The sequence below is a fragment of the Xiphophorus couchianus genome, chromosome 13, assembly GCF_001444195.1.
Source record: "Xiphophorus couchianus chromosome 13, X_couchianus-1.0, whole genome shotgun sequence".
NCBI lineage: Eukaryota > Metazoa > Chordata > Actinopteri > Cyprinodontiformes > Poeciliidae > Xiphophorus > Xiphophorus couchianus.
Window position 1 is genome coordinate 8,680,239 of NC_040240.1, and position 15,272 is coordinate 8,695,510.

Sequence of the window (15,272 nt, forward strand, 5' to 3'; positions counted from 1 at the left end):
AATAAAATGTATCAGGTGAGGAATAAGTTATGAAACTCCTTATGAGGCCCATTAATAGCTAACCTCACCAACTTTGACTAAAATAACCTCAGGGTGAGTACTTGTCGTCACCTACCAATCTCTGAGGATTTCTGGGTGTGAGGAAAAGTTTTCCTCCAGTCCTCGTTGCCGATATAATCCCTGGCCCCCACTAAAAATAAAGACATATTGCAAACCCCACAAATATCTCCTTGATAATCAACTTGGTGCTGAAAGAAAACTCCCTTATGGATTTTGTCAAATGGAAGTAGTAGAAGAAAAACTAATTTTTTAGTTAGTTCAAGGAAGGTTCAATTGCAATTTAAAAGTGGAATTTAAAATCTCTTCTTTGTATCAATTGTGTAGTGACAAAAAAAAGTACATGTGCTCGAGAAGAGGCTTTTTTATGCTTAAACGAATCAAAGGCTTGAGTGGCTCACATGAACCAAAAGCAAAACTAAAAATGTCCTGGTAAAAGGATTGGAAAACAATGTCTCAAAAACCTTGAACGTCATCACTTTAAAAAAAAAAAAAGAAAAGAAGAAGCTAAATTTAAAGAAATGACTCAAGGCTTTGTCAGAGCTCTATTTGCTCCAATAATGACGCTTTACCTACCATGATGTTTTATCTCCCTTTTCAACTAGTCCAACCGTTTATTATTTACCAGCTGCAACACACTGAAGACAGTCCCAGGATATGCTATTCTGTTCTTGCTCAGTTTGATTTAAGTTTATATGTTCTATTTAATGCATAAAAAGGCAGATTTATGCTTTTTTCCCCAGACATAAAAACATCAGTTTGAGAATTTCTTAATGGAGAACTATTTACTTTAGCCAAGACACAACTGTCTTGTTTAATTTACCATATTCTCTCATATACTCAGGAATCTTGTGACCACGTGGTGATGAAAGTTCGATGCGCTATGATTTTTACTTGACCTAAATTTTCAAATAATTATCAGATGAATTAATTAGACATGAGGTCAGGCTGTCATCAACTCGAGCCACTCCAGGCATTCGGCATCCAGAGGTTAGCAAGTCATTCAAATTCCATTAATAAGTTACATTTCAATAGCACTTACACAGACTCGATAGCAGTGGCACATACAGCTCCGGGAAAAATTAAAGAGACCACTTAAAATGATTAGTTTCTCTGATATTATTTTTTCATAGGTATATATATGTTTGAGTAAAATGAACATTGTTCTTTTATTCTATGAACTGCTGACAACATGTCTCCAAACTTCCAAGCAAAAGTTTAGTATTTATTTGCAGAAAAGGAGAAATGGTCAAAATAGCAAAGAAAAGATGTAGCGCTTTCAGACCTCATCTAATGCAAAGAAAACAAGTTCATTTAGAAACAATAATACTAATGTTTTAACTCAGGAAGAGTTCAGAAATCAACATTTCGTGAAATAACCATATACATAATAGTAATAGTCTGAAGTTTCAGAAATGTTTTTATCACTATCATAATACAGGAAAACAACATAAAACCAAATGAATCATCTTTGGACTGACCTTCTTAACATAGTTCTGGATGGCTTCCGGGTCAGCAGCCTGTTGACTGGCCACGCAGACCTCCGTCTCCAGACGGTTTCTCGCCCACCTCAGCTGGCTTTTCTCTGGACTGGGAGGCGAGACATGAAAAGAAGATGGTCATATGTCATTTAGCTCAGGTCAAATACTGTCTTATTGACCCAAAAATGTCAAGATGCACCAGACCAAAAAGTGCCTTAGTGTCATTTTCCTCTCTTCCTTTAGTAGTTACTGCACATCGCCGGTACCATTACACTCATAAGGGATGGGGGGGCAGAGGGATTGGCTCTAGAGATTCTGGGAGGCGTGCTCATGTTCACGAGCACTTGTTGACCCAGAATGATCACAGCAGAAATGTAATGTCAAATCTGATGGAAGGGGGATTTTCCATTTAAGGGGAGCACCCATTTACCACGGGGACAAAAACCTTATTAGACAGAAAAAAAAGAACCAAATTTCCTTTTGCTCCCACTGCAAGGCACCATCATGAAAGGCGCATTCAGATACGCCTCTTCAGATTTGGATTGAGGTCAGTGGGAAGGCCGTAGTAATATCTTGTGCTCTGAGGCGTGAGTGACATTCTCAGCTAGATTTGAAACAGTAGAGCTAGCTTTTTTTTCTCTCTCTCTCTTTCATTTTTATGGTTTTGATGAAAGGGATGGTGATGACGGGGAGATAAAAGGCAGCGTAAAGGGGACAAAGAGGGGTGATCAGGACAAAAGAGGGGGAAAAAAAGGTGTGTGCGTGTGTGTGTGTTTGTGTATGGGATGGTCGCTAAAAGGAAACAGATGAAAGGATGGAGAGATGGACTCTCTTTCAGTGCGCCGTTCCCTTCTGGCAAGCTCTGGTGATGCAATCAGCCGTCTCCACGGTGACAGGTGCCAGGAAGCAGCAGGACAGCTTGGCAGGAGGGGCATCAGAAGAGCAGCCTGGCACCTATCTGTGTGCTGAGTGTTTGAGTGTGCATACAACTTAAATTAACATAATTTACAGTAATGTCCAAAGCTGTTAACCAAGCACATTAGATCCTTTGATTGTAAAAGGAAAATCACACAAACAACATAAAATCGAAGTATAAATCCCCATTTTGATCACCAGGGATGTCTTCTTTTTTACAGATTTTATTACAATGGCATCTGTCATGCCTGGAATGAAGTTCATAAGTTCTTTAAGTAAGTTTTGAAAACACCAGGAAGTTGTTTTAGTAAATCCACTCATCGATCCATCTTCTATACCTACTTGTTTTTGGAAGGGGTCTTAGTAAATGCAGAAGGGAAAAGGTCAACACGTTTAAGGAATATCAAACGTAAAAGCTTTGTTAAAACATAATACACACAATTGGAAGAGTTTGCATGCGAGGAAATCAATGCAAGTAATCTAGACGTCATAGTTTTGGAATCATCACAAATAAAGTTAAGACATTAAAATGATGGAAAATTCCATTGCAATAAAACCCAGTAGCATAATAGAGATACCTAAAGCAAAAAGTCAAAATAAGTTCCCAAATTAGATCCAAAGACATCAATAAAATGAGTCTGACTGATCTGGAGTGCCAACGTGCTCCAAAGTTTTGTACCTGTAGCAGCAACTCCTCTGTCATCCCGACTTGAATTGTGTTTTAGAATGATCAAGAGCATCTGATCCACTGATCTGAGAGAACAAGAAGGGATGCATATATGCTAAATTTCTGGGCACAACCTTTAAGAGACATAAAAAACATGTAAAAAGGACTTCAATATGAATTTTAAAATGAAATCCCAGGAAGGCTAGCATACCAACTAGGGAACACACAATCCTAGTTGTGTGTTCTCCTCCGTTTGTAACAGGTTGAAATGCTGAAGTGTTACTATAGGTTGATTCAGTACAACTAGGTTTGTACTGAATCTGCCAAAACAAACTGGCTGATTCCCTGCAAGACTTGCATGCATTGCAGTAATCCAGACTTCTTCTCCTACTTTCTTCAGCATTTATCCATTTATTGTGATCCAATCAACTCTAAAGCTGCTTCAACAAACATGTGGTTTGTTGAAGCAGCTTCAGATTCAGGGTTAACATTCAGTCTTTACTTCAGCGCCTCCCATCATGTTCTGGGGTTATTTTCCCAAGAACATGATACTACCACCACCATGCTTTACTCTGGTTATGGTGTTCTATCAGGTACTGTGCAGTGCTAGTTTTGCAACATTCAGAATTGTGGTCTAAAATTTCAAGTTTAGTTTCATCTGATTGTAGCCTCCTTCCATAAGGTTTTGAGGGATTTTAGCCAAGATATGATTTTTTTTCTTTGGAAGAAAAAGCTTCTATTAATCAGTTCAGACCTATGGGAAATAAAGGAGTGTGTTGTCACATGTACAATACAGCCAATACCATCGAGAACTTCCCGCATCTCCTTCATCATTAGAAGCCTCCCTGAACAATTTATGAATTGGTCACATTGTCTAATTTTTTCCTCAATCAGACATTTTAACTGTAGACTTTTCTTTTGTTAGAATCAGCTGTATTCCTGGGTTTCCTTCTATATTCATCTAGTATCATTTCCCAGCCAATCCCCTCTGTTATCTCTAGCTCCTTCATTTCCCCACAGCTGCAGTCAGTTAATCAGACTCACCTGTTTTGCAGCAAGCAATCAACCTTGTGCCCTAGAGTTTTTCTATAAAATTCCAAGTGAGTTTGTGTTCCACCTGCGATTCCTCGTCTATTTTTCTCAGTCTTTTCATTATTGAATTCACTATAATCAGAACCCTTACTCCATCTCGCCACCACAAGAGCCGTTCTTGACACCTGCAGACCCCAACTTCCTGTGCAGATCTTTCTGCCTCTATGCACTTTTTTAAAATCTAGGCTAGATTAATTCTTAGGAAAAAAAAAAACTTGAGTTGAATACGTCCCAAAAATCAAACTGCTGATATACAAAAACTGTAGAAGAAATATTCAAGGTTATGGATGTACTCAAAGGGCCGGTTATGGAGGAATGGTTTGATGAAACCTGTTAAACCGTCAAAATATGATGCACTCAATGAGTACTTCATAACAGAGATGTGCACAGATAGACACTAGATGGTGAGCTCCTGCCCTTTCAAGTGCCACACTAGATGCCCTTTTTTTAATACTTAAGCACCTGCCCCGCAATTTTTTCTGCACACCACTGCTTCTTAAAAGTAAATAATAGTAAACATCTTTTCACACTGAGGTAATTTGGTAGTATACAAATGAAAACTATTCTAATTTGATTGATATAATACTTGCGCATACAACTGCTATCTTAAAGGTCGTATTCCAGGTTTAAGAGGACCACATTAAAAGTTACGGCGGGCTGGATTTGGCCCCCGGGCCTTTAGTTTGACACATGTGCCATATAGTGTAGCTATCAGTTGTGCACAACACAAAAATAAGTGAAAGAATTGGGATAGGGAGCTAAACCCAGCCACTTTAAGAGGCTGAATCACCCACGATTAATTTTACATTAACAAAAGAAGGTGAGGAGGCTTGTGATAATGAGTCTCTGTTGGCTCTCGTGTCAAAACAATGAAGTCGCACCAGCAGGCGCCCTCTAATTGTTAGCTAAATCTGGCTGCAAGCTAATCATCTCATTTATCTTAATCAGCCCACAGTGGTGATATTTACAGTTCAAACCACTTTCTTAAGCGTAAGTGGTAATGATGCTGGGGGGGAAAAAACCCCAAACAAAACAGAGATGCGTTTGATCTTCTCACCTTTGAGTCTCTCGGACCAACACGGCCCGGTGGAGCTGGCGCTGGATGTGAGCATGGCGAGGGCCGCAGGGGTGGACGAAGGGGTGGACTGCCACCAGGACAAAGCCCTGAGCGTACAGTTCCCTGACCTGAACTGGCAGCTCTCTGACCGATGATAGGCAGAGCACAGACGACACCGACACCTCTGTAGGGAGAATGGGTCGAAGGAGGAGAGTTTGGGGGTTGGAGGGTGGGGAACAACAGGGTTAGACAAGTAGGGTTAATGGGAAATATGCATGGTCAAAACAATTATGGTGACACTTACAAAAGATGAGGCAAAAAAGCTGGAACAGAGAATAGGAGGAGGGAAGAACGGGGAAAAAAAGGGCCAAAAGGCATGAAGGAACAAAGAGAGAGCACGTTTCATTATGATAATTCCCACTGAACAACAACACATGGCATCTTCACGCTAAATCTGAAACCAATTACACCAGAGCTATGAGCCTGTGTCCTCACTGTCACCGGCAGTCTGGCTTTTGGAAAACACAGGCTTGCAGAGATTCATCTGAACATTCGCCCATCCATATTAATGCAGAGCGGGGTTTAATACGTTCATGCCGACACGAACAGACACCATCCTACAGAAAGGCCGGGAAACAATGCTATCACCCTGCTTGTTTGTTTACGTGTGTGGTATCAGCAAGCAATTGTGAGTGCAGACCTGGTCCCTTATTACCAGACATAATGGAAGGAAAACCTGTTCAGCTTAGTGGAAATGGTTAGGGGGAAGCTTATCGTATGGAAACAAACCGTCGCAGCAAATTCGCCGACAACGGTGAGAGGGTCCCTCCTGAGGTCAGAGCATTGTGATGATTAAGGCTTTTTGTACAGTAGCAAGCTTTAAACGGAGCATGTCAGATGCTCGGAAATTTGTTGGCATCTCTTGTAAAGATGTGTTGAAAGCCTTCAAATTAATTCCTCTTTTGTCGCAGAAGTGTAATCTCACATAGGCATTAAGATTAAAATTAGTCCGTTATTTAAAATTTTATTCAGTGAAGAAGAGTTCTAATTTTTAGAAATGTTTATTTTTAACAAAATCTGCGCTGGCACACTTGCCGCACAGACTTTCTACTGGATTCCATATGTTGGTTTTGTTTGTAATAAATAATTTCTGTGTTCATTTCTGCCTGAAAGCCGGTGCTTCAAAAAGTTTACAATGCCATGCAGGCCTCACAAATCCGCCACTGTCCATGACAGTGGCCATTAAGAGCTTTTCCACTAATTCTTGATTTGTTTTATTCCAAATGCAACTGGCTCAGTTAAAGTCCCCCTAATGTGCAGTAAATGCAACATGTTGACTTCTGTGATGATAGGACGGAAAAGGCTTTTTTGACAACCAGTTGCCATTTAAGAAAAGGAAAAAAATAATCGCAAAAGTCTTCAAATTTACCAAATTTATTTAAAATAATGAATCTACACCAGGCGCTTCTCACCATAGAGGAAGACTTTGGGGTATAGCTTGGCTCTGATCACCCACTGTAATGACCAGGAAGGTGTATGTGTGTGTATGATGATGACAATGTCTTTTTTCCCCCTTTCCTCCCATGACCATGATTAGAGGTTGTCAGCCATGTTTTCACTAGACCTGATGGGTAATTTTACTCTGTAAGATAGCTTGGACTTGACAACCACACCGTCACAAACACGCACACACACACACGTATTAATCTCATATGAACGATGAACGCAAAACCAGAACACACACACAAATGCACGTCCATTTGCAAACCCAACCCACTCACATCCCCGCTGATAAGAAACAAATCAAGTGGCGTGTCTATTAGAGGGGGCTAATCAACAAGGCCTGCGTGTTGTGTTGCAACTCGCACAAGAACATTACAGATAATTTGTGTCTATAACATTGCACGCAATGATTCCGGCATACGTTGCCGTGTGCCTGGCATTTAATGAGCCGGACTAATTAAATATGGAAATTAAGGGAGATTCAAAGGAAATAAGGAAAAGCGAAATCCTGATGCATCTGAAGAAGCCGCTGAAAGCTTTTCTTTACAACATTAGGGAGCGAGAGAAAAGCGTGCCCATCTCTAAGGAGCCCATCAACAAACAGGGTGATTAGCGCGAGAGACATATAGGCACCCTTATGACAAAATTTAATCGGTGGAGTGATTTATGACCCTAATCATTAATTGCTTTTAATTTCAGGTGACCGGATGTGCCCCCCTAAAATAAATATTCCTTCAACATCTGTTAATCCCATCTTTGTGACACTTTGTTTCTGTTTCTGACCTCTGAGTTTTAAGAGTAATACAATTAAAGTATGAAAAACAATAAGACAATAAGTGTTATTTAATCAAGAATAATATATATATAGCATATACTATACCAAGAGAAGTTTAAATAGATTCGGATGTTGTATTTACCTCTGGTTTTAAACAGAAGGTCGTCCTGATACACAGTGTGAAGGGGGGAGAGGACTGACCCCACCACAGGATGATTCTCATGACCTCTGGGGAAAGGTCGATGGCAGTGGTGCTCAGTGTACCTGTGCGTATGCGTGTGGGCGTGCGTGTGTGTGTGACCACGTGTGATGGATTTAAAGTACAGCACAATTAAAGTATGAAAAACAATAAGTGATAATCAGACTGTTAGACTTTATGGAACTCCATAATAGTGTCCAGTAATAGCGGATTAAGCTCCATCTTGGTAGAATTATATTTCTACATTTCCAGTTATTTATTATCATCTGTGATAAAGTGATGCCAACACCATGGATTCAACAGTGAGGAGTTTGTTCTAGTCATCTTAAAGATGGAAAGAGTCAATGTTGTGCTGATTCTGAGTAGCTGAATGATTAACTGAATGACTTTTTATTCATTTCAGAGCTCAATCAGTGAGGTTATTCATTTTGTGGTGGCCCTGGTATAAAAAAGAAAGAAGCAAAGGAAGAAGGCAGCAAATGTTCATGTTGGTTCCACAGGCTTCCCCAGAAAATATGGATAAAATCAGTCATTACAGGGTAAAAGTAATTTGAAGAGGGAGAAGCATATAAACAACTCAAGTCAATGACATGATGCATTCTGCATTTTTCTTTTACCGACTTAAATAATACATTTAAATTGCTGCACTGTTTGATAAGTAAAACGCAAAATCTTGCACGCGTGACGTCACAAAGCAAATGCAATTTTAGAAGCTTGGTTGCTATGGTGACAATTACCAAGATAAAAAAATCCAATGATCGTTCCATATCGTGATATGGAACGATCATTGGATTTTTTTATTTATTTTTTTCAGCATTGGATATCTCTAGATAAGAGTTTGAGTACAGAGTCATGATTCGCATAACGTTTGCATGTGTGTTTTTAAAATAAAAAGAAATAACAAAAAAGCAACATACCTGCAACATTTAAAACAAAGACAAAAACATCAACAGCTATTTACATTACATTACGAGTCTGAATACATACGATGATGATGTAAAACGTTCAACATTTAAAACAGAAACAAACACAAGAAGCTATTTATATTACAGTTAAAAGGCTGAATCCCAAGTCAAAAAAAATACAAAACTGTCCTTTCCTTTTATGTTGTTGTTTGTTTTTAAGCCTTTTCTTATTAAATAAAGGAGTACAATAAAAATGAAACACTGACTTAGAACTTGCAACATTTAAAACAAAATGACACTGTATGGCAGGGGTCTCAAACTCCAGTCCTCGAGGGCCGCTGTCCTGCAGTTTTTAGATGTGCCACAGGTACAAAACACTGGAATGAAATGGCTTAATTACCTCCTCCTTGTGTTGATCAGTTCTCCAGAGCCTTAATGACCTAATTATTCTATTCAGGTGTGGTGCAGCAGAGGCACATCTAAAAGTTGCAGGACAGCGGCCCTCGAGGACTGGAGTTTGAGACCCCTGCTGTATGATGTGTTTCAGGCCACTTCATGTATCTGAAGGGAGTGAATGTGTCTGTAGCCCCTTTTGCACTGCACAGCCAGACCCGGGCTGGCCCTGGTCAGACCGGGTCAGCAGGGCTGATCATTTTTGCATTAGCACTTCCAGCCCGGTACCACCCGGCTCCCTGGAACCACAAGAGCTGCGGTTCCAATCGGGCCGACCAGACCGGGCCGGTTTGGAGTTAGCTGTTGATTGGTTCATTGGCTGCCGGGGCGGGACAAAGATCCGATCTCTGGATCAGAGGAGCACTAGGCTTTCTCGATGGCCGTCATTTCAATGTGCTGCATCAATAAATTCTCGTCATAATCTATTCTCTCCATACACTGGAATTACAATCGCCAGCAGGCAAGGTGGGTGAAGTGGGAAAACAAACGGGAAAGGGTGGACAGACCGGGAATCGACCGCCGCCGCAGTGATTCCCAACCGTAGTCCTCCAGTACCCATGCCCTACATGCTTTAGGTGTCTCCTTCTCCGGACTCAGGTGAATGGCTGAGTGACAGACTTTTGCAGTATTTGGTGGCTGCAGAGGAGGTCATGCAATCATTTGAATCAGGTGTGGTGAAACAGAAAAACATGAGTTATTTTTACATGAATTAAAGTATTAATCTAACAACAAGGTTGTTAATCACATAACTTTAAAAAGGTTGGGCTTTGATGTGATGGTGTTTCTTTTTCAAATCTTTGTTCTTCTGGGATCTATATTTTGCTTCCTTCTGCAAAGCCTCTATGATCTCTATGGCCTCCATCTCATAGTTCTCTGCCTTGATCCTTAGGGTTTTTTCCTTTTCCAGCAAGAGGGTGAGTTCCTGGATGTCTTTGAGCAGAGATCTCTGTTTCTGGTCGTCTGCCTGAAGCTTGTTGGTAAAAAGTACGGTCTCAGCCGAGAGCGTCTCTGTCAGCTTGCAGGCTTTCTCGAAACCCTGGTAAAGTATATCACTTGCCTTCTCCAATTCCAACTTACCTCTTTCTGCCTCTTCTCTCAGAGCCCTTTCTTTCTGGAGTTCTTTGTCCGTTTCCTCCCGAAGAAACTCTACAGTTTTCAAGAGAGCAGCATTTTCAGTCTCTCCTTGGACCCTTAGTGCTTTCTCCTCTTGGAGCATTTTCTCTACATTTTGGAGTTCGAGTTCAAATTTATCCCGATCATCCAAAGTGATCTCAGTTAGAGCCTCCTTGGACGTCTTCTCCATGTCCTCAAGCTTTTTAAATAGTTGTTCTGCAATTTCCACAACTTCCTGTTTATCTGCCTCAATTTGGGCTTTAAGTTCTTGCTCCGTTTTCAGTTCCAGATCCAATATTTCTATGAAATTCTCAGCCTTGACCCTTAGTGCTTTTTCCTCTTGGAGCATTTTCTCTACATTTTGGAGTTCGAGATCAAATTTATCCCGATCATCCAAAGTGATCTCAGTTAGAGCCTCCTTGGACGTCTTCTCCATGTCCTCAAGCTTTTTAAATAGTTGTTCTGCAATTTCCACAACTTCCTGTTTATCTGCCTCAATTTGGGCTTTAAGTTCTTGCTCCGTTTTCAGTTGCTGATCCAATATTTCTAAGAAATTCTCTGCCTGCATCCTCAGTGCTTTTTCCTCATGGATGGTTTTCTCCAGCTGTTGGATTTCCAGTTGAATCTTGTCCCTTTCAGCTGAAGTGATCTCAGTGGGACCCTCTTTGGACATGTTCTCCACGTCCTCAAGATTTTTAATCAGTGGCTCTGCTATCTCCACAGCTTCCTGTTTGTTTTCATTCTCCATCTTCTCCTTAAGCTCCTGAATTTCAAGAAGCAAAGCCTGCTTCTCCTTTCTCTTCTCTGAGACAAGGTCTTCATAGTCACGTCTGGTGTTGAATTTCTCCATTGTAATGGCCGCAACATCTTGGTGCAGTCCCTTGATCTCCTGCTGAAAGATGTCAAACAGCTCATTGTTAAGGTGACAGACCAATGGTTTCGGCCGTTCTTTGATTGTTTCCTGCCGAAGGATCTCTACAGTTTTCAAGAGAGCAGCATTTTTACTCTCTTCTTGGACCCTTAGTCTTTTTTCCTCTTGGAGCATTTTCTCCAGCTGTTGGAGTTCCAGTTCAAATTTGTTCTCAAATGGAGCCTCCTTGGATGTTTTCTCCATGTCCTCAAGCTTTTTAATTAGTTCCTCTGCAATCTCCACTGCTTCCTGTTTGTCTGCCTCAGTTTGGGCTCTACGTTCTTGTTCAGTTTTCAGTTCTTGGTCCAATATTTCCAAGAAATTCTCTGCCTGGACCCATAGTGCTTTTTCCTCTTGGATGTTTTTCTCCAGCTGTTGGAGCTCCAGTTGATTCTTGTGGCAAGAGAATTGTAGGGGAATCTTAATGGCTTCCCTTTTCACTGAATCCCTTTCTGCACCAAGATTTTTTTCATTCTTCAGCTTTTCCTGGAGCTCCTTCACCTCTTTCTGAGCCACAGCGAGATCAATTTCATGCTCAATGGTGAGCATCTCAATTTCCTGATGATGTTTCTTTTGCATCTCCTTTATCTCTTGTTGAAGTTCCTGTATTGTGGGGCAGCACGTTGTCTCATCTCTGCCCACCAGGCCTTGGTTCTTGGAGTCAGCTTTCTCCAGCTTCTCCTTAAGCTCCTGAATTTCCAGAAGCAAGGCCTGCTTCTCCTCCCTCTCCTCTGAGACAAGGTCTTCATAGTAGCGTTCTGTGTCTACTTTCTCCATCGTAATGGCCGCAACATCTTGATGCAGCTCCTTGATCTCCTGCTGAAAGATGTCAAACAGCTCGTTGTTGAGATGATAGGCCATTGGTTTCTGCATTCTGGTTTATTCAAACAGGTTTTGCTCAAAACAATGTTTTCCGCACAATCCGCTCAATCCGCACAATTCGCACAAGCCGCACAGTGAAAAGTGGGTAAATTTCTATGGAACTGTGTGTCTTTATAAGATACAATTCTTGTGTATGATGCATGAAAAGGTCTGTGATGTCATCATTAATATTACTATGGCAATAGTTCTCTTGTGGGCTTGTAAGCTTTCTCGGAATCTTATTGGCTGAATTTATTACAATACAAATATATGCTTTATTTATCGTAAGGGAAATTGGTATGATATATATATATATATATATATATATATATATATATATATATATATACCAGCTGATAGTTGTCTGTAATTTGGACATGGTGAAATACAAACAGCATCTGTTTTATGAAGTACATAAAACAAATGCTCAGAGTAACCTCACCTAGGCCTGTTAAGTCCCTGTCAGATATTCTTCAGAAATAAATTCACAGATGAGGAACTTTTACTGACATGTATCACACGAGCAAGTGTTACAGAAAAAAAATCTACGAGTTTCAAATGTATTTAAACCAACCTTTACTATTTTGGAGAAAGCATGAAGCAGTGGGAAGATCAGTGTCGATTCAACAGCAAGAAAAAAAACTGAACGAAAGCATTCACAATGATGCGAGGACAAATTCTGGAAAGGGAGAAATGTTAGAGGTTGTCTTTCACTTTAACTGCGGAAAAATAAAAGTTAAATTTGAGTAGCCTCGAGTAGGCCTGTTTACTGTCTGTCACATTTTCTTAAGAAGTACATGTACAAATGAGGAACATTTACTGAAATGTATAATACTAGCAAGTGTTACAGTAAAAAAAGTCTATAAGAGTTTAAAATTTAAGTGACAGTTTTTGGAACGGATGAAGGAAATCACAAACTCATAGTCAGCACTGACTAATCGTGCTGCCATAAATAATGCAGTAAATCAGTTAAGCTGTAGGTTTTCTTTAGAGGTACGCAGGGATGCACAAACGGCTTGGTGACCAAAACCTTAGGGAATTACAAGATTCTAAATCTAAACTTCTCTAGGAAATGTAACAAACTGTATATTATTCTTGATAGTGATTATCACTTATTGTTTTTCATACTTCAATTGTGTTGTACTTTAAATCCCTTACATGTGGTCACATATGCACCCCCCCACACACACGTTTACACACAGGTACACTGAGCACCACTGCCATTGACCCTCCCCAGAGGTCATGAGAATCATCCTGTGGTGGCGTTTGAATGGTAGCTTCCAGACCTTCTTAGAGGTGGGAAGGACTTTACCAAATCAAAGTGTCACAAAGTTGGTGAGCAAATGTCATGACCATCCTGAGCTGCTTTTACCCCCCCCCCCACCACACACACACAGATGGCATGTTGAACGCCACCACAGGATGAACCGGAGTAATTAGAGAAATTCTCCCCATAGAACCTAAGTAAATATACCAATATAATAACTTAAAAAGCAGGGACAAGATTGTACCACTATCTCGAGAAATAAACGCCGACTGAAGTCAGGTGGGTGAGAGAGAAAAGACGCAGCAACAATTAGCAGCTAGCGGGTTGAAGCTAACAAGCCACACGAGGAGCAGCGCCTGAAAATGACCGACACTGAACTGATCCTGCGAGAACTAAAAGGGTTTCGCCAAGAAAATAAAGAACAATTTGAGACGATAAAAGAAGAACTTGCGAAGGTGAACACCAGGCTGGAGGAGGTGGAGGGACGTATGGAGAAAGCAGAGGAAAGGATCCTAAATACGGAGGAGGTTATCACGGCTATGCTAAAGCTACACGCTAAGCTGGAGGACAAATTGATGGATCTGGAGAGTCGATCCAGACGAGAGAACATAAGGATATATGGGGTACCGGAGGGATCCGAGAAGGAATCGACGATGATCTCATTTGTCGAAGCCCTACTCCGTCAAGGTCTTGAGTTAAACGAAGACACCCTGAACTCCACACTGAAAGAGCTCATCGGTCTGTGGGGCCGCAGCCGCCAGCCGCCGCGCCACCACCTCCATCATCATCAGGTTCTGAAGCTTCAGTACGAAAGAGATGATACTCCGTAAGGCCTGGCAGAGGAAGGGGTTTACATGGCAAGTAAATCACATCCACCTGGATCATGACTATCCACCTCTCATACTTAAAAGACGAAGGGAATATAAAGAAATCCGCAAAGTTTTGAAGGAAAATAACATCCACTTTCAGACCCTCTTCCCCGCGAAGCTGCGTGTTAGATACGAAGACGGAACCAGAACCTACGATACGGTGGAGGAGGCATCAGAGGACCTGCTGAGACGAGGCTTCCCCGTGCCAACCATCAGACCTCCGGAGACGCTCATGGAGCAGGTGCAGCAACTGTCCTGGACGAGAGTGGACCGACGAGCGAGGAAGGGCGCATTTAAAGGCCGGGGGTCCAGCTACAAGGAGAAGCTGCGAGCCTTCAGGAGAACACCTGCGGGCCCCTGCGGGACCCAGCGCAGGGGTCGGCAAATCAATGGCTCCGGAGCCATGTGTGGCTCTTTCATCCTTCTGTTGTGGCTCCCAGTGACTTTGGGAAATAGAATATTTTATTAAAATTAAATCATTAAAAAATTATAAATTAAAATAATTTTAAAATAAATTTCTAAATCTGAAGATTATGGTAAACTTGTAACATTAAAACAAAAAGTTTTGAACATTTTTAGCACCCAAAATATACGTCATGTCCGCCGATGTGCGACAGGCATTCCTGGCGAACCCCACATGTCTGGCAGACCGCGTTTTTTTTTTATCCTTGCCTGGAAGATACATCATGAATAAATCCAAGAAAAGGAAACATTCTGAAGATGGCAGAACATTTAATGCTACCTGGACAGATCATTTTGCTTTCACCGCTGATGAAACTGGTTCACCAGTCTGCTTAATATGTGGCGAAAGACTGGCAAACAACAAGAAGTCAAATGTTGAAAGACATTTCGAGAACAAACACTCTGTCTTTGCTAAAAAATATCCCGAGGGAGAGGAGAGAAAAAAGGCCGTTTCGGAGCTGATGCGAAAGGCTGAAGCGTACGGAGCCCCTTAAGGGACATGGGGGATTTTTTTTCTTTTGCGTTACCTCGCAAAACTTTTGCGTTCCCTCGCAATACTGTACTGGTCAGTTATGCAGCATAATTGAATACTGTAAGCCTTTCTTACGGTGGGCGCCGTACTTTATGCTTTAATATAAGGTTATGTGAGGTTTTTCCATGAATGTTAGAATCTTTTTGTGAAATAT

General features: G+C 41.1%; 2 protein-coding genes across 3 annotated transcripts in view; both read right to left on the bottom strand.

Moving 5' to 3' along the window:
- rftn1a (raftlin, lipid raft linker 1a) overlaps positions 1-15,272 on the bottom strand; it is a 49,080-nt gene that overhangs the window by 10,436 nt on the left and 23,372 nt on the right. For both annotated transcript variants that reach the window (XM_028036668.1, XM_028036669.1), the window contains exons 3-4: positions 5,270-5,453; positions 1,539-1,647 (exon numbers count right to left, since the gene is read on the bottom strand). In XM_028036668.1, the coding sequence (XP_027892469.1) occupies positions 1,539-1,647; positions 5,270-5,453 (293 nt within the window). The remainder of the gene's footprint in view (positions 1-1,538; positions 1,648-5,269; positions 5,454-15,272) is intronic.
- LOC114156309 (paramyosin-like) lies at positions 9,167-10,943 on the bottom strand. The gene has a single exon (XM_028036671.1). The coding sequence runs from the start codon at positions 10,888-10,890 to the stop codon at positions 9,856-9,858; it is 1,035 nt and encodes a 344-aa protein (XP_027892472.1). The 5' UTR covers positions 10,891-10,943; the 3' UTR covers positions 9,167-9,855.